The 18,647-nt window shown below is 44.7% G+C and overlaps 2 protein-coding genes across 2 annotated transcripts; both read right to left on the bottom strand.

Moving 5' to 3' along the window:
- Positions 1 to 1,926: 1,926 nt before the first annotated feature.
- Positions 1,927 to 5,530, bottom strand: LOC125554953 (ATP-dependent zinc metalloprotease FTSH 5, mitochondrial-like). Its single transcript, XM_087519124.1, has 5 exons — positions 5,410 to 5,530; positions 4,306 to 4,480; positions 3,850 to 4,187; positions 3,268 to 3,744; positions 1,927 to 3,198 (listed from the first exon to the last, which is right to left on the bottom strand). The coding sequence occupies exons 2-5, from the start codon at positions 4,334 to 4,336 to the stop codon at positions 2,107 to 2,109; spliced, it is 1,938 nt and encodes a 645-aa protein (XP_087375250.1). The 5' UTR covers positions 4,337 to 4,480; positions 5,410 to 5,530; the 3' UTR covers positions 1,927 to 2,106.
- Positions 5,531 to 10,295: 4,765 nt separating this feature from the next.
- Positions 10,296 to 13,952, bottom strand: LOC125553099 (ATP-dependent zinc metalloprotease FTSH 5, mitochondrial). Its single transcript, XM_048716863.2, has 7 exons — positions 13,728 to 13,952; positions 13,305 to 13,610; positions 12,967 to 13,054; positions 12,632 to 12,784; positions 12,205 to 12,548; positions 11,631 to 12,107; positions 10,296 to 11,559 (listed from the first exon to the last, which is right to left on the bottom strand). Exons 2-7 carry the CDS (start codon positions 13,335 to 13,337, stop codon positions 10,621 to 10,623), a joined length of 2,034 nt encoding a protein of 677 aa, XP_048572820.2. The 5' UTR covers positions 13,338 to 13,610; positions 13,728 to 13,952; the 3' UTR covers positions 10,296 to 10,620.
- Positions 13,953 to 18,647: the final 4,695 nt, after the last annotated feature.

Below are 18,647 nucleotides of genomic sequence, written 5' to 3'. Positions count from 1 at the left end.
GCTAATTGTGTTTTTACTGTTTGACTCAGGGGTGTCTGTGTAAAATCATGTGTGGTTGTATAAATAGCCCTCCACCTCAACCATTCATGGTTGGTTGCTCCTTGTGACTTAAGACAGACAAGTGTTGTCTGAGCAAATCATCCTGCCGACGAATGTGAGAGAATCTTATTTGATGAAAAACTCAAAGCCTAATAGCAAAGTGATTGGGCATCATTGAAGAAACTGATCAAAGTTCACTGAAGACTTGTTACTTTTGAAGACTGGACATCTTCCAAATGGTTAAGTGCCCGTTCAAAGCATCCAACTTGTGAACTTGCCAAAGAATAAGATTGTGAAGGTCCGGAGATCACCGCAAAATCTACCCCGAGTGTTGAGCGAGTTATGAGGACTTAGCTCAAGAAGAATAGGGTGAAGACTTTCGTGTTTTTTGAGTTTCGGCTCAGCCCCTCCAATCAGACTTGAAGTTGTGCTAGCAACTTGAACTAGGTCGAGAAATCATGTGTCTTCACCGAGCCAACTGGTTCCAATTTCTTCATCTCAATTTATTTTTTGTAATTTTCCTACTCCGAAGAAATTGCTTACTTGAACAGGGTCTGGAGAGGCTGCCTCCTCTTCCAATAAATAGCCTAGGGTTCCTCTGCCTCCCGCCAGCGCTGCCGTCGGTCCGCCTCGTCTCCGGTTACCTTAGGGCCATGGCAGCGCGGTGGATCTTGGTCCTTTCTGGCGGGAGGGCTCCGTTTTTAGATGTTTCTTTGAGTTTTGTTAGGGTTTGTATCTTACTTATGAAGACGAGACAGTGCCGACTTCTTAAAGATGGAATAAAGTTCTCCCCTCCTAGCCCCCGTCCCGGTGGTGCGTCTAGCATTGTCGGTGGGCGTGTGGAGGTGTGTCTTCGGTGGATCTGTCCTTGCAAGATTTTCTCGGTTCTGGTCGTAGTTCGTTTACGTTCCCGTGTTTTCAGGTTGGATCCTTCCGATTTACGCTATTCTTCAACGACAGCGGTTGTTCTTCTGGTGCGCTGGTCTTATGGGGTCTTAGCGTGATGACTTCCCGACTGTCTAGTAAAACAAGTTTCGTCCGGCTCTGGCGAGGAAGAGGCGATGATGACGGCGTGCCTTCGGCTACCTTCAGTGTTTGTAGTTGTTACTAGGTGATCTATGGATCTAAATGTTATTATTTTTTGTGTTCGTTGTACTGTCATGACTGAAGATGAATAGATCAGAGGTTTTCCAGGAAAAAAAAGAATTGCTTCCTTCCCTCTCTGAAGACTTTGTTGAATATTCCGCTGCTTTGCTCAGTGCTTAGTTTTGTACATAAGTTTCATCGTACTGAAGTGTTTCTGTCTCTTTGATCGACTCGTTGCCATGCTCTCCTCTGTACTGTTGTCTTTGTTTCAGTTCTGATTGCATGCTAAGCTAAAGTTATTCTTCAGTATCTCTTCATACTGTTCTGATTTTGTTATGTTTACTCTATTTTTTCTTCGAAGAGCTAGTTTTTCTCAAAGAATCTTTCGTAACCTCCCATTCACCCTCCCCCGCTGGTTGATTAACTTGATCTTACATGGGGTAGAAAGTTTCAACGGTTACGGTCGAGAGGGTTAAACCCTCAACGAAAACCAACATGTTTTGAAAGCGGTTTTGGTCGAGGGTTAAACCCCGACCAAAGTTCAGGAGACTAATATGGACTTATTGAATGATATTGAGAATCAAATGCAACCAATGAATAAGACAAATAGAGGATCAGAGACAAGGTCATATCTTTTTTTACACGCAGACAATAGGTTACAGACTTATATAGTTAGTCACTGGCGCACATGATACATTTATGGAAGCGCCTAATGGTATTTTCTATAATGTTTTGCGGCTGGGGAAAAATGTATGAGATTGCATTTAGATATCTTTGCCCATTCACAGCAACACTATTGCATTTCCGATAGAAATATTGGGGCACATTCATGCTTTAGACCCGAAACAAGAGGTTTTACATGTTCAGAACACAGTATGTAAAACTACAAATTAAAACACGTCCCATTATAGTCAGACTTGAGAAACACTAGCTGGAGAAATCCAGAACGTACACATCGATTACTCTTTACATTTCGTGTGCTTACAACAGAAGTATCAGGAACGGAAGTACTCTTGGAAGCGCCTTCACGCCTAGGGCGAAGAAGGTGCTTCCCTGTACCTGCTCACCATTGTTAGCATCACCTACTTGTTGGTCTGTCGACACCGGTTCCGTGATCTCGTTGCCGGTGAGAATTCCATCTCCTTGTTCTTCTGTCGATACTGGTTTGGTGCTCTTGTCACCAGTGAGAGAAGATTTTCCCTGGTCCTGCTGACAATTGTTAAGATCATCCACTTGTTCTTCTGTCGACACTAGATTTGTGATCTCAGCAACAGTGAGTGAAGGTGTTTCCTGATTCTGCTGGCTAATGCTAAGATCATCTGGTTCTTGTCCTGTCAATACTAGTTTCACCATATCTTCACCAGTGAGAGTTCCATGCTTCAGGAGGGCATTTGCTAGCGCATGAAACTCCTTGTTGTGCTCCATGAGAATCGCTTTTGCATTCTTGTGAGCGTTGTCCAATAATGCTTTCACCTCTTCGGCAACCAGGGCCGTCGTTTTGCCATCGCCACCATCACGGTCGTTGCCATAAGAAACAAGGCCGACCCGCTTGCTCATACCATATCTGGTGACCATGTCTTTTGCCAATTTAGTCGCCTTGCTCAGGTCAGATGAGGCACCAGTTGTGATCCCGGTTTCTCCAAATATAAGATCCTCGGCCACCCGCCCTCCCATGAGGACATCCAGCCTTGCCAGCATCTGCTTCCTCGAGAGTTCCAGCTCGCTGTCTTCCCCTGGCAGTTGTGTCACCATGCCGAGAGCATTTCCCCTTGGCATAATTGTGGCCTTGTGGACAGGGTTAGCGCCGTCCGTGAGGATAGAAACAAGGGCGTGCCCTCCCTCATGGTAGGCAGTCATCTTCCTGGAATGATCAGATATCACTGCTGACTTGCGCTCGCTGCCCATGATGATCCTGTCCTTGGCGTACTCGAGGTGATCCATCCCAACAGCATCTGCGCCATCCCTGGAAGCCTTGAGAGTGGCGTCATTCACTAGGTTTGCAAGCTCTGCACCTGAGAACCCAGGCGTCCCCCTCGCAATGGTCATCACATCCACACCCTCAGCTTTACACACCTGCATAGAAGAATTCATTGAGAAAGGGTGAAAGCCTGACATCGTTACCGCGAAAAATAAGTAAGCTACCTTTGACATGTAAGCCTCAAGAATCTGTCGTCGGCCCTCAACATCTAGAGTAGGAACATGGACTTGACGATCAAGACGCCCAGGCCTGACAATGGCTTGGTCTAGCGACTCTGGGCAGTTGGTCGTTGCGATCACGATGATCCCGTCATTCTGCTTGAAGCCGTCCATCTCAGAAAGCAGCTGGTTCATGGTCTGCCTCGTCCACGACGGGTCTAATGCGTTTCTGCGCCCAGCAACAGCATCGATCTCATCGATGAATATTATGCAAGGAGATCGCTTCTTTGCTGCACAAAAGAGCTCCCGCACTCTCTTAGCCCCAGTGCCCACATACACCTCGTCGAAATCACTGCCACTGCACGCGAAGAAGGGGACGCCGGCTTCCCCGGCCACAGCTCTTGCCAACATGGTCTTCCCTGTGCCGGGTGGGCCCACAAGCAAAAGACCCTTTGGAAGCTTGCCACCAAGGCGAGTGAAACTCTGCAAAGCATGTAAATCTAGGTCAACTCGGCATCAAGAAAGAATTGTTGAATGAAAACACCTAGCCCGCAGGTCGATGGTCGATGGTAGTAATGCCATACTCACGTCAGGATCTCGTAGGTAGTGAACTATGTCCTCAAGGTCAGCTTTGGCTTCGTCAACCCCCTTGACATCACTGAATTTTGTGCCTAAATCCGTAGCCACCTCTTTCGAACCATCGAATTTGGTACCAAATTCTGTGTCGTCGGAACTCTCTGCCACGGCCTTAGCGAAACTGGTAATCAAGACCTTGATGCCATAGATTGTAAAGGCAGCAACTATAACGCCTCGACAGGTACGCAGAAGGTGCTTCTGAAATAAGCCTTTGTCTATTATGTAGTAGGGTGCACTAGATGTACCAAGGGCAGGCCCTTCCACCCTTGGTGCACTTGAAATTGAAATTCCTGCATAGAGAATAAGAATCCATCCGTGCGCACAAAAGTTGTCAAGCCAACCGTCATTTACGGGTAAAAGCTCAACCTACTCCTAGCTAGTAAACGTGGCGAAAGAAAAGGCGGCTACCTTGATGTAGCCATTTGATGAAGTTCTGCATAACTGTTTCTGGATCACTCCTATGAGTCTCCCTGGAAAGAAGAAGCTCCTATGAATCTCCCTGGAAAGAAGAAGCGGCGCCAAAGTGCACACCCGCCAACAAAGCTTGACCGGCACCTCGGCTGTAGATTTCTAAGCACGCTACCTGCATTGATTAAGGAGCAAGCAGAAACTTACTACCTCGGCCGTAGTTCATGTGTGTGGTGGAGAGAGAATCACAGCAGTCATGTAAGATACCTGCTCCAGACGGTGTATCTGCAGCAGGGGCCCTGAAAGCAGGAACTGAAGGCGCCCCCGCCGCCGCCGCAGCTACAAAATTCTTTGCAACCTGCGACACATAAAAATTAACCCGGTCGGACAGTGTAACTGTATTCAACAACGGCAACAGCAATCACAACCCTAATTTAAGTGGCTCGAAATTGAATCCGCAGCCCATGCCCATAATCTGAAACACTGGCAGACGGTGACTTGCAGTTGCAATTTCAGCATGGATAAGCATCAAGTTATAACATGTAAAAAAGAACAGATTTGTGTTCCTTTGGACAGGAACAACCTCCTGAACCCAGCGAATAAAGCGAAATCATCATATCATGATGTAAAGACAGAGCGAGATCTAACTTCTAAGCGACCAAAGCCCCCTGATTTTCTCCTAATCCTCCACCTAATCCTGTAAGGATTTTCCGTAGGTGCTCGAAATCAGTAATCCGATACATACCCTGCTGGAGATGGCGAGAAGAATCGCTCGAAATTTGTTTGTGTTGCTCGGCGATTTCAGGTCTGTTTTTTTCTCTATGATAACATAGGCGCAGTATTTAACTGCATGGATGTGTCCGGCTCTACTACGCCGGCCGCACAGACCTGCACGGCGACGGCACCCAACCCAGCTCTGTATCAGGACCCGTCGGATCGATTAAAGACAGCCTCAGGCGAGAAAGTTTCCAACCGGGTTCATCAATCTACCAAAGTAATGGAGAGGAGCGCGAGAAATCTAACTCTCAACCCACCCCAAATCGATTTCGACGGACAACTATGGCTTTGATGATCGGAAAGCAGAGGAGATGAGCCGGAGCTCACCTGTGAGTGTGAGGCCGGCCGTCCCCATCGCCCGCGCGCTCACTCCGCCGGCTGCGAGCGGGGACCCGCGCGCCGGGACGATGCATCGCATCCTCGGCACCGTGCATATGGGGGAGGTCGCTCCTGCCACTGCCATGAATTTTTTGCAAAAAATGGAAAACCAACTTTTTTTAAGTCATCATTTAAAGAAAATGCACATGTACTACATGGGGATGTGTGCTTCATGTGTTCATGATAAAACACGCTTTTAATATGATCTACACACACAGGGATTCATGAACTTTATACTAATCAAGAAACTTTACAAACATATACCGTATGCATTCCTATATACATATGTACAAAAAATCCGCAACTTTTTGAAACTTAAAAGTTGGTCTTCTTAATCAAGATTCAGGTTCCATGGAGCCGGAGCTTCGTTAGCAATGTCCGCTTTATAACATAATAACATTGAAAAACAAGTTTGATCTGAAGTGGAAGATTACAAAGTAGGACACCTAAGGGCATCTTCAAAGCAGACACTCAAATAGCCTGCAAACATTCGGACAGAACTGTCCGGACACAATTTGCCATCCAGTGACGTCTCATATCGGTCCGTGTACCCGTCTGCTCATCCATTTTCCCACAAATCGAAAAAATAATAGGGGGGCTTTGCAGGAGTCCGGGCCCCCGCTACGCAGGACTCCGACACCCATGGCACACCCAAAGCCACACCCTGACCCCGCGTCTCCATCCCTTCCCCCTTCTCTGCATCCACTTCCTTCCTGGCTGACGTCGCCGTTCTACCACCCCAGTCGCCCGCCAAGCCCTTGACAAACCTCATTAACCTCCGCCACTTCACCTGATCGCCACACCGCTTTGCCTACGTCTTCGTTCCACACCTCACGTTCGTCCGCTGCGCAAGTACTATTCGCTCCATGCGGTTGCCGTCAGTGGGGGTCACCATGCCCGGCAAGTGTTTGGTGAAATGGTTGTACTAAAATTTTGACAAATGTTCTCCCTTCTTTGAAGCAATGGATTTGGAGCGTGCAGAAGATCATCTTCTCAAGTTAAAGGGTCATCAATCGAGTGCTGAATTAGAACAAGGCACAGGGAATTTGACGCTCATGGACGACTACTTTGCCCCCGATGACCTATTCACAGACAATTTCACCGACACTTTTGGATGCGGAAAATTGTGTTTGATCGCCTCCATGGCGTCCGGTCCTACGATGAATACTTCATCTTGAAGAAGGATGTTATAGGAAGAATTGGATTCTTCGGTTATCAGAAGTGCACGGTTGCATTGCGGATGCTAGCCTATGGTATCGCAGCAGATTCGGGGGTCGAGTACTCCGGATGTCTGAGAGCACATGCGGAGACGCCATGGTGAGGTTTGCTACTGCGGTGGTCGAGATGTTTGGACCTTAGTACTTGAGAAAGCCAACTGTCGCAGATACCGAAAGGCTATGGTAATGTCCGAAGCAAGAGGGTGGCCAGGTATGCTTGGTCCTTGATTGCATGCACTGGAGATGGAAGAACTGCTCAGAAGCTCTACAAGGGGAACATCAGGCCCATGTTAAGAAGCTTACCATCATTCTTGAAGAAGTTGCATCGCGGGACTTCTGTATTTGACACACTTTTTTTTGGCATGCACGGGTCTCACATTGACACCAATGTGTTGCATCTGTCTCCCTTGTTTGCTACGTTGACTGAAGGACAAGCTCCTCCGTACAACTATATTGTCAATGGTCAACTATAACATGGACTACTATCCGATTGACAACATCTATCTTTTGTGGGCGACCTTCATCAAGATAATCACTGAGCTAGTTTGTCAGAAAAAGAGTTTACTTTGCCTAGAGACAAGAATGAACTCGAAAGGGTGTGAAGAGCATTTGGAGTGCTCCGAATTTTGTAGTTGTTCGTGGACCTGCTAAATAATGGGATCCGGAGGCCTTGTTGGTGGTGATAACATGTTGTGTGATCGTGCACAACATGATCATGGAGGATGAGGGTGACGATGCTGCCACAGGTCCAAAATTTGAGAACATGGTTAATCCTATGCAACTTCTACATCAGAATCCGGCCACATTTGATGAATTTGTCCAAATGAATCAATAAATTCACTGTTGAGCAACTCATGAGCAGTGTAAGGAAGATCTGATTAAGCATTTGTGGGCAGTTAAAGGGGACAACTAGAACATATGTCGAGTTGAATTCAAGTTTGAACTATTTTATTTCAAAACTTAGGTCGACTACTAAACGCTCTGTGCGTTGCAACGGAAGAAAAAAAATCATAATCTCCAATGGTCATGACCACATTTTTATTGCACCACCAAGATACATTATCACCCTCGTTTTCATGAAATCGCGAACAATTTTTGAAACTCATGAACATTTTGTTAAACTCGTGAACATATGTGAAATCGTGAACATATTTCACATTTGTGAACACTTTTACAGATTTTTGAACATTTTCTAAAATCATGAACATTTTTTGAATACATTAACACTTTACACTATTTTCAAATATATTTTTAATACATGAACATTTTCTAAAATTGTGAACATTTCTTGAATAGGCGCACTTTTCTAGAATTGACGAACATATTTTTGGAAATTGGTGAAACAATTTTTGAAATTGAAAAACATTTTTTGATTTAATGAACATTTTATGAATCAATAAACTATTTTATAATTCACAGATATTTTTTGAATTTTTAGGATATTTTATAATTCATGAACATTTTTTCAATTGGCAAAATTTTGTTTAAATTCTTTAATATTTTTTAATACATAAACTTTTTTCAATAATTGTGAATATTCTTTGATTTTCCGAACATTTTTTTAATTGCAAACATTTTGTAAACATGCGAACATTTTCTGAATCCACAAACATTAATGAATTATTAAACCTCTTATTTCGAAATTCACATTATTTTATTTTTTGAACTGTTTGAAGTTTCAAATTATTTAAAGTAGAAAAAACTAAGGCCTTCTTTGGTTTATAGGAATTTTGTATGAATTTCATAGGGTAGGATTTTTGTAGGAAAAATTCCTATGAAGCTCTTTGATTTGTAGGAATGGAATCCTATTCCTATAAAGGAATTCTTCCTATCATTTACATTTCATAGGAAAATAAACATTAGCCTAGACTTAATGAAAAAAATCATATGATGTGAAACAAAGGAAATCTTCTTTCCTATTCCTACTCATAGGATTTGAGATGCATGTCATCTCATTTCCTATGACTTTCCTATTCCTATAATTTTCCTATCCTATGAACCAAAGGAGGCCTAAGATGGAAAAGAAAAAATGGAAAATAAAAAACGAAATATAAAAGCAGGACGCCCGGACATGGGCCAGCCCAAACAGACGTGTTATGTCTTCTCCCAGCGCGCAGAGCGCAGTATAAAAGGTTTCTACTGCATGGACCGGCCCAGGCAGGGGTTCACCTGTCTGGAACGTTTTTTATCAGTTAATGGCCCTGTTTGGTTCGGCTGTGGATTTTTAAAAGCAGCTGTGAAAAATCTGCTGCGAAAAAACAGTTGTGAAAAATCTGATTTGAAAAAGATGTAGGTCATTTGGCAAACCAACTGATACAGCCTTTTCAGATTTTGGCCCGCAGTGGAATCAGATTTTGGAAAGCACGTCCTGGGCTGCTTCCGTTTTTGGTTTAGATTTTGGCAGCGGATTTCTGGAATCGGATTCTGCTGGGTTCGCCCTTTGGTTCATATTCTGCTGCGCGGCAGGGGAATCTGGCGATAAAAGCTGAACCAAACAGGGCCAATATAGGTGGCATTGGTGGATAATTTTTTGCAGTTTTGCAGGAAATTTTGGTGACATACTGCCAGAAGCAGTAACCCCTTATTATTATTATTATTATTATTATTATTATTATTATTATTATTATTATTATTATTATTATTATTATTATTATTATTATTATTATTATTACTACCAGAAGGGCCCGTACATTGCAACAGAAAAAAATTCTCCAAACGCTATGACAACATTTTGCTGCATCACCGATAACATTTAGGCAAACATTTTGTTCAATTTACTTAACATTTTTTAATACACTAACTTTTTATTAAAATCATGAGCTTATTTTGATTTCCCAAACATTTGTTTTAAAAATCGCGAACATTTTTAGAATATGTGAACATACTTACAAAAGATACAAACTGAATTCAAAAATATTTTATAATTTGTTGAACATTTTATTTGAAAATTATCTTTTCAAATTTCTGGAACTTTTTTGAAGTACCAAATTATTTAAAGGAGAAAAAATAAAATAAAAATAAAAAATGAAATTTGAAAACAGGCCGCCTCAAAAGAAGTCTTGCACCAGGAGGCCACCTCGGCGGCGCATGGCCCACACGCCATGGCGGCATGCCCTAGGGCTGGGTGTGTGGGGCCTGGATGCATCACCTCACCTAGGTTCTCGCCCCTGGCTCATAAATACCTCAAAAAAAATTGACATATTTACCACATATTGTTATTCTGCCGCCTTGTTCCATAGTGATCCAATTTGAAGTCATATTCCGCTACTCCGCTACTCTATCGGAGGAAGGAATTGTCGCCTCTATCATCAACATCAACCCTTATTGCTCCCGTGATGATGTGAGTAGTTCATCTCTAGGCTAGGGGTTTGTAGCGATATGTAGCATGTCCTCTCACATGCTTAACATGACTGTGATCCATATGGTGTTATGTGGTGAATTATAACTACATGATCATATTATATATGATAATTTGCATGATTACAAATGTGCATTCCTTCCCGACTTATTATGTTACTTGCACAGATGATCAGAGACTAGCTCATCATGTCTTGCATTGTTTCTTTGCACATGCAGACAATAGGTTACAGATTTACAGTTAAACACTGGCACACATGATACGTTTATCAAAGGACCTATGGTATTTTTATTATGTTTTGCAGCTGGGGGGAAATGTATTAAATTGTATTTACACACTGCTGAATAGAAATCTTGGGGCACATTCATGTTTGATGCACAAGACTGGAGGTTTTGCTGGTTCAGAACACAGTATGCAGAAGTACAAAACACGTCGCATTCTCTTCAGACTTGAGAAACAAATGCCAGATGAAAATACGAATTGCTCTGTAGTATCTATCAGGCAAAGAAATATTTCTTCCTGTATAAGTGTCTCCAAGGCTAGGGTGGAGAGGGTGTTCCCTGATTCTGCTGACCATTGTTAGGATCATCTACCTGCTGATTCCTTGAACTCGTTACCAGTGGGAGAAGGTGTTACCTGATCCTGTTTGCTATTGTTATGACCATCTTCTTGTTGTTCAGTCGATACTAGTTTCGAGATCTCGTCACAAGGAGGTGTTCCCTGATTTTGCTGGCTACTGCTAGGACAATCCCCTTGTCGTGCTGTCGAAACTAGTTTCTTGATCGCGTCAACACTGAGAGTTTCATGCTCCAGGAGGGCATTTGCCAGCGCATGGAGCTCCTTGTTGTGCTTCGTGAGAAGCGTTTTGGCATTCTTGTAAGCGTTGTCCAACAGTGCTTTCACCTCCTCATCAACCAGTTCTGACGTTCGTCCGCTCATGTTCTTCGTCTTGCCACCGCCAACATCGTCGTCATTGCTATAGGTAACAAGGCCGACCCGCTTGCTCATTCCATACCTGGTAACCATCTTTGTCGCCAGCTGAGTTGCCTGTCTAAGATCAGACAAGGCACCTGTGCCAACCCCTGCTTCTCCAAATATAAGCTCCTGGGCCACCCGCCCTCCCATGCAGACATCTAAATTCGCCAGCATCTGCTTCCTCGAGACTTCGAGCTCGCTGTCTTCCCCCGGTAGCTGCGCCACCATGCCAAGAGTATATCCCCTAGGCATAATGGTGGCCTTGTGAACAGGGTCGGCATCGTCCGTGAGGATAGCAACAAGGGCATGCCCACCCTCATGGTATGCGATCATCTTCCTGTATTGATCAGATATCACCATCGACTTGCGCTCACTGCCCATCATGATCCTGTCCTTGGCGTACTCAAAGTGATCCATCCCAACAGCATTTGCTCCATCCATGGAAGCTTTGAGGGCGGCATCGTTCACTAGGCTTGCAAGGTGTGCACCTGAGAACCCAGGCGTCCCCCTCGCGATGGTCATCACATCCACACCCTTGGCTGTAGACACCTGCATGGAAGAATTCATGGAGGTCAAAGCCTCGCATCAGAGGCTGCAAAAAATAAGCCTTATATACATACCTTTGACATGTAAGCCTCAAGGATCTGCCGTCGGCCCTCAACATCTGGAATAGGGACAATGACTTGACGGTCAAAACGCCCAGGCCTGACAAGGGCGCTGTCTAATGACTCGGGGAAGTTGGTTGCTGCAACCACAATTATCCCGTCATTCTGCTCGAAACCATCCATCTCAGAAAGCAGCTGGTTCAGGGTCTGACTTGCCAACGTCGAACCTCCTGCGTGTCTGCGCCCACCAATCGCATCAATTTCATCGATGAATATTATGCAAGGAGACAGCTGCTTTGCTGAATCAAAGATCTCCCGCACTCTCTTAGCCCCAAGACCTACATACACCTCCTCGAAATCACTGCCGCTACACGCAAAGAAAGGGACGCCAGCTTCCCCAGCCATAGCCCTTGCCAACATGGTCTTCCCTGTGCCGGGTGGGCCTATAAGTAAAACACCCTTCGGAAGCTTGCCACCAAGGCGTGTGAAATGCTGCAAAGAATGTAAAACTAGATCAACAACTCGGCACCGAGAAATAATTGTTGGATTGAAACGCCTGCACGCAGGTCGATGGTAATACCACACTCACGTCGGGATCTCGTAGGTAGTAAACTATGTCCTCGAGTTCAGCTTTGGCTTCGTCAACCCCCTTTACATCATTGAATTTTGTGCTTAAATCCGTGGCATCTTCTTCCGTGTCGTCAAGTTCTGTGTTGTCGACACTTACAGCCACAAACTTCGTGTAACTATCTTTGACAGCCTTAACGTAACTGTCAATCAAAACCTTAACGCCATAGATTGTAAAGCCAGAGACTACGAGGCCTCCAAAGGTACGCAGAAGCTGCCTTTTAAGTAGGTCTTTATCTACTAAATAAAAGGGCGCACTGGCTGTACTGAGAACATGTCCTTCCTCCCTTGCTGCACCTGAAATTCCTGCATAGAGAACAGAAAAGATGTGGGTAAAAAGCTCATCCTACTCCTAAATTAGTAACCGTGACATATGAAAAGGCAGTTACCTCTATTTAGCATTTTGAAATTCTGCATAACTCTTTCTGGATCAGTTCTATGATTCTCTTTAGAAAGAGAAGCGACGCCATAGTGCACGCACCGTACCCTCTGACCAACAAAGCTTGATAGGTACCTCTGCTGTATATTCCTAAGCAGACTGCCTGCATTGGTTGAGCACCAAACCACAAGCAGAAACTTACAACCTCAGTGGCAACAACCAACCAAAAAAGGCATGGTCGAATGCAGAGTAATAAGACTAGTGGCAGGTCCACAAAAGGATACCGATCAAGGCTGTAGTTCATGTGTGTGGTGAAAAAAGAAGCATAGCTGCCATATAAGATACCTGCTCCAGAAGGTGCATTTGCAGCAGGTGCCCTGAAGGGAGGAAATGAACGCGTCGCCCCAGCCACAACCACAACATGCTTGGCAGCCTGCGAGACAAATACACGCAGAAATTAACACGGCGTAAACAACGGCAACGGCAATCGCAACCCATGAATTAACACGAGTGGCATCGATCCGAAACGCAGGACAGGCACTGCCTTGCAGCTGCAGTTTCAGCATCAGTTAACATGTATTCCGTTGGACAGAGGAACAGCCTCCTGAACCCAAAGAACAGAGCGAAATCATAACGAAATGGCAGCACAGGGGAATCAGATAGGAAGACAGATGAAGAAATACCCTGGAGAACGCGAGCCGGCCGGCCATGGTCATGGTGGACAGGACAGGACAGAGCAGGACGTGCTGCCGGAGATATGAGAAGAGAAGGCTCGAAGTGTGCGTGTTTTTGCCTGCCTCGTATTGCTGCTGTTAATCCCTCGAGACTAAGTGGTAGACGCGCAACATTCTACGCACAAACCTGCACGGCAACGGCAACGACAACGAACTCCGTAGCCGGACTCGAATCGATTGCAGCTTGAGGAGAGAGTTCGAATCACGCCTGATCCACGCAAAGAATCCGCACATTCGAATCGCCCGGATCCGACTCTACACCCAAACCGGTTCAACGGGTAACTGAGGATTTGGTTCGGAAACACGCGCCGCCGTATCTGGGGAAGAAGGGCATGGACCGGAGCCGGAGCCGGATCTGGTGGCGGAGCTCACCTGCGACTGTGAGGCCGGCCGTCACGAGCAGTGCTCCGCGCGCTCTCTCCGCCGGCTGCGAGCAGGGACCCGCGCGCCGCATCGATGCATCGCGGCCCTGGCGGCCGGGCTAGGGACAGGGGGGTGGTGGCGCTGCGTCGTCGGCGTGACCGCCGTTGGGGAGCTCGCTCCGGGGAGCAGCCGACCAAACAGAACGCATCTTTTAGAATGCCATGACTTTTCAGAGTCCACTTTAAAATACTTTTAAGAATAAAAAACCTTTGAGATATTTGGCTCCAAAAAATACTCAATTGATAAGTGTCACGCGTCAAGTGCGGGGCACTCCGGCATTGACGTTTTTCTATGAAAACAATTCCAGTCACATAAATATTGTAGGTCCATCTCATTAGATCTATATCTATATTTATACCTGTGTGTTTCTTCGATTTTTTAAATACCTTCACTTATATTATTATTTTTGATTTTAAGATTTTTTTTACTATCCGATTCCTAGGCCCAGTTCTTTTCAGGCAAGATTCTACAGAATCAGGATTCTGGAAAATTCTCCCAGAATCTGCTTCTCCCAAAATCTGTTGTCGAGTTCTTTTCAAAGATTGTAGTTTGAGATTCTAGAAGTTGTTGTGTGTTGATTGTCTGTACTACCCTTAGACAGAATTTGTTTGATGAAATGTCATAAAAGTGATTTAAGAATGTCATAAAAGTGCTAAATATTACAATCGATTTAAAAAAATTCATTGCAGAAAGTCCATAAACTAAAAATATGAATAATCTCAAAATGTTGATCACGTAACTTGTTATCATGGATACGAGGGAGTTGGCACCCTCGCATGCTCATTTGTGACACAATTTGTATCAAAAATCTCTGACATTTTTTCCTTCTCCGCTAGTGGAGCATACCGAAACTTGGCAGCTTCTGGATGTGCCTGTAATCATAAGCCACCGCATTCTAATATCAAACTTAAGCATCTAACATTATAATTCAACATATTTCTGATAAAATTTAAGCATCTAATACCGGAACTTGGCAGCTTCTGGAGCATACCAGGTTCTTTTACTTTCTCCATCTAACATTATAATTCAACATTATCACATTAGCATTGACATCAACAAGCATCAAAAAAATTTAAGCATCAATCCATCCATCCATCTAACAAACTCAAGCATCAATCCATCTACCTATTTTATCTATCAACAATAGCTAGCATCAATTCAAGCATTATTCAAGCATGAAGAAATAGAGAGATGCAAAAAAGGAGGGCTCATCATGAGCGTCGGCATCGAACTTTGAGGGACGGGGCTGAGGGCCAGGGCGGACTGAGGGGCGAGGAGGAGCTGAGGAGGGAAGCTGGCCGGCGGGGGCGGGGGTGGCGTGGCCTGGCCGGCGGCGGCGCGGCAACCCTAGCCGCTGCCGCGAAGCTGGCGGGGCGGGGCGAACTGCCGGGCGGGGAGGGCGGGGCGGACCGGGCAAGGGAGGCTGGCCGGCGAGGGCGGGGGCGGGCTGGCCGGCGGGGGCGGGGGTGGCCTGGACGGCGGGGGCGGGGCGGCTTGAAGCTCCGCTGCCCCGATGCGGTGCGGGAACTGGGAGACAAGCGAGCGGTCGGGTGCGTCCGCTCGTTTCGGGGTCCTGGGCTGGACTGCGGGGTGGCATTTTGACCGTAAATACGTAATACAATAGGGGTACAACTATACTTCGAAACGTTTTCTTTGGTGGGACTTGTCAGAATCCAGAGATTGTGAGAGAAACCAGGTATTTTGGGATTTTGAGATTGCACTAGGATTCTGGAGAATCCGATTGAGATTTTGGAAGTTCAATCGAGTTCTTTTCGCTCGGGATTTTCGAGACCAAGATTCTCCATAATCTGCTCAAAAGAATTGGGCCCTAGTTGGTACTATTTTTTGGCGCATGCTTGTTTAAAGTAATAATCACTTCGTTTTTGTTATTGAGCTTCGAAAAAAACTGGCCCGTCCATACAAAGCCATGTTCAACGATTTATCATCCGATTTATCACTCCTCGGGGGCTGACCGATAAGATTATATCATGTCATCGTTGTTTATCATTTGGGTCGATTTATCACTCGAACAAGCGATTTATTGGGAATCTACCGATAAACCGATCTTATTCTTACCACTATGTGTGTAAGTTTTAAGTTTATTTGTATTTTTTGGACCTTGTTATGTAATGTGTGTTGTTGCCCTATTTTGTTTGTCATTGTACAAGGATTCAAAGCCATGTAATCTCAAGGTAACACTTCTATCTGATATGTCTCCATCGTATCTACAATTTTTTATTGTTCCATGTCAATATTCTACAATTTTTCATATACTTTTGGCAACTTTTTATACTATTTTTAGGATTACATATTGATTCAGTGCCCAGTGTCAGTTCCTGTCTGTTGCATGTTTTATGTTTTGCAGAATATCTATCAAAGGGAATTCAAACGGGATAAAAACGGACGGAGCTTATTTTTGGAATATTTGGAAAATTCTAGAAGAAAAATCCACGCGAGACGGTGCCCGAGGTGGCCACGAGGCAGGGGGGCGCCCCTGACCCTCGTAGGCCACCCGTAAGGCGGTTGATGCCCTTCTTCGGCCGCAAGAAAGCTAATTTTCGGGAAAAAAATCACGGCGATGGTTTCGATCCAATCAAAGTTACGGATCTCCATATATACCCGAAACGGTGAAATGGCAGCAGGACAGAACGCAGAAACAGAGAGAGAGACAGAGAGACAAATCCAATCTCGGAGGGGCTCTCGCCCTCCCATGCCATGGAGGCCAAGGACCAGAGGGGAAACCCTTCTCCCATCTAGGGAGGAGGTCAAGGAAGAAGAAGACGAAGGGCCCCCCTCTCCACTTCTCTTCCGGTGGCGCCGGAACGCTGCCGTGGCCATCATCATCATCACCGCGATCTACTGCAACACCTCCGTCATCTTCACCAACATCTCCATCACCTTCTCCCCTCTATCTACAGCGGTCCACTCTCCCGCAACCCGTTGTACCCTCTACTTGAACATGATGCTTTATGCTTCATATTTATTATCCAATGATGTGTTGCCATCCTATGATGTCTGAGTAGATTTTCGTTGTCCTATCTGTGGTTGATGAATTGCTATGATTGATTTAATTTGCTTGTGGTTATGTTGCTGTCCTTTGGTGCCCATCATATGAGCGCGCGCGTGGATCACACCATAGGGTTAGTTGTATGTTGATAGGACTATGTATTGGAGGGCAAGAGTGACAGAAGCTTCAACCTAGCATAGAAATTGATGCATACGGGATTGAAGAGGGACCAATATATATTAATGTTATGGTTGGGTTTTACCTTAATGAACGTTAGTAGTTGCGGATGCTTGCTAATAGTTCCAATCATAAGTGCATAGAATTTCAAGTCAGGGATGACATGCTAGCAGTGGCCACTCCCACATAATACTTGCTATCAGTCTAGTAAAGTAGTCAATTGCTTAGGGGCAATTTCGCAACTCCTACCATCATTTTTCCACACTCGCTATATTTACTTTATTGTTTTTTTACTTACAACAGCCCCTAACTTTTATTTACGTAATCTTTATTATCTTGCAAACCTATCCAACAACACCTATAAAGTACTTCTAGTTTCATACTTGTTCTAGGTAAAGCGAACATCAACCGTGCGTAGAGTTGTATCGATGGTCGATAGAACTTGAGGGAATATTTGTTCTGCCTTTAGCTCCTCGTTGGGTTCGACACTCTTACTTATCGAAAACTGTTGTGATCTCCTATACTTGTGGGTTATCACTATCCAATATTTTTTTTGTTGAATATGGCATATTTTAGTACTAGAAACCTGTGATTTGCAAACAAATGGCAAATTAATAATCGACCGATAAAATCAATTAATCGGCCAATTTTTGATTAATCTCTAATCCCTAGTTGACCGAACGCTAACGATAAGCAATATCCTCAGTATTGATGAAAGGTACCCCTGAAGTTGAGGAAAAGATCCATTATTGCCATTGTTATATTTATCTTAGAAAAATTTAAATTCTAAGCAATATTTGAAATTTTCAAACAAGTTTGAATAGAAAAATAAACTCGAAAAAGAAAAAGGAAAACGGTTTTTAAAAAGGAACATAAAATAAAAATAAAAATAAACGTAAAACAAATAAAGAAAAATAAAAAACCAAAATAAACCAGAAAACTGGTGAAAGAAAAAAACAGTGTTTGAACCGGTTGCTCGCTGTGGTCGAGTGGGCTGCCGATCCACATTACGATGCAGAGTTTGAGCCATGTGCTTGCTTTGGGCCTGTGGTGCCTGGGCCTAGGGCTGCTTCACATGGATCCAATTCTTGGGCCACCTTCTGTGCTAAATCAGAGGGTTCATTGATAATTAATACTAGATGATACCCCACGCGATTTGCAGGAATTCATATTTTTTTGCGAAAACCTTTCAATCTATTCATCTTCAATAATTGCAGTACAAAAAACGACAGAGGTAATAAAAATTATAACCATGTTCATGAACCACCTAGCGACGACTACAAGCACTGGAGCGAGCCGAAGGTGTGCCGCCGTCATCGCCCCTCCCTTACCGGAGCCAGGCAAATTTGTTGTAGCAGACAGTCGGGAAGTCATCGTCCTAAGCCCCTATAGGACCGGCGCACCAGAGTAGCAACCATCGCCGATGAAGAAAGTCGTGTATCAGAAGGATCAAACCTATAAACACCTAAATAAAGACGAACGAAGTTCGGATCCAAATAGATCCACCGAGGACCAACACCGACCGAATCCCGGAAGATCCGACGGAGACAAACCTCCACACGCCCTCCGACGATACTAGACGCACCATTGAGACGGGGATAGAACGTAAGAGACATTATTCCTACTAAGGGACGTCGCCGCTGCCACATAGCCCCAACCAAGACGCTGAGTCTAACAAGAACGAG

This window comes from Triticum urartu, chromosome 4A (genome assembly GCF_056163025.1).
Source record: "Triticum urartu cultivar PI428250 chromosome 4A, HENAU_Tu73, whole genome shotgun sequence".
Taxonomy (NCBI): Eukaryota; Viridiplantae; Streptophyta; class Magnoliopsida; order Poales; family Poaceae; genus Triticum; species Triticum urartu.
Note: the sequence above shows the minus strand (reverse complement) of the source record. Positions and strands in the feature narration are given on the sequence as shown.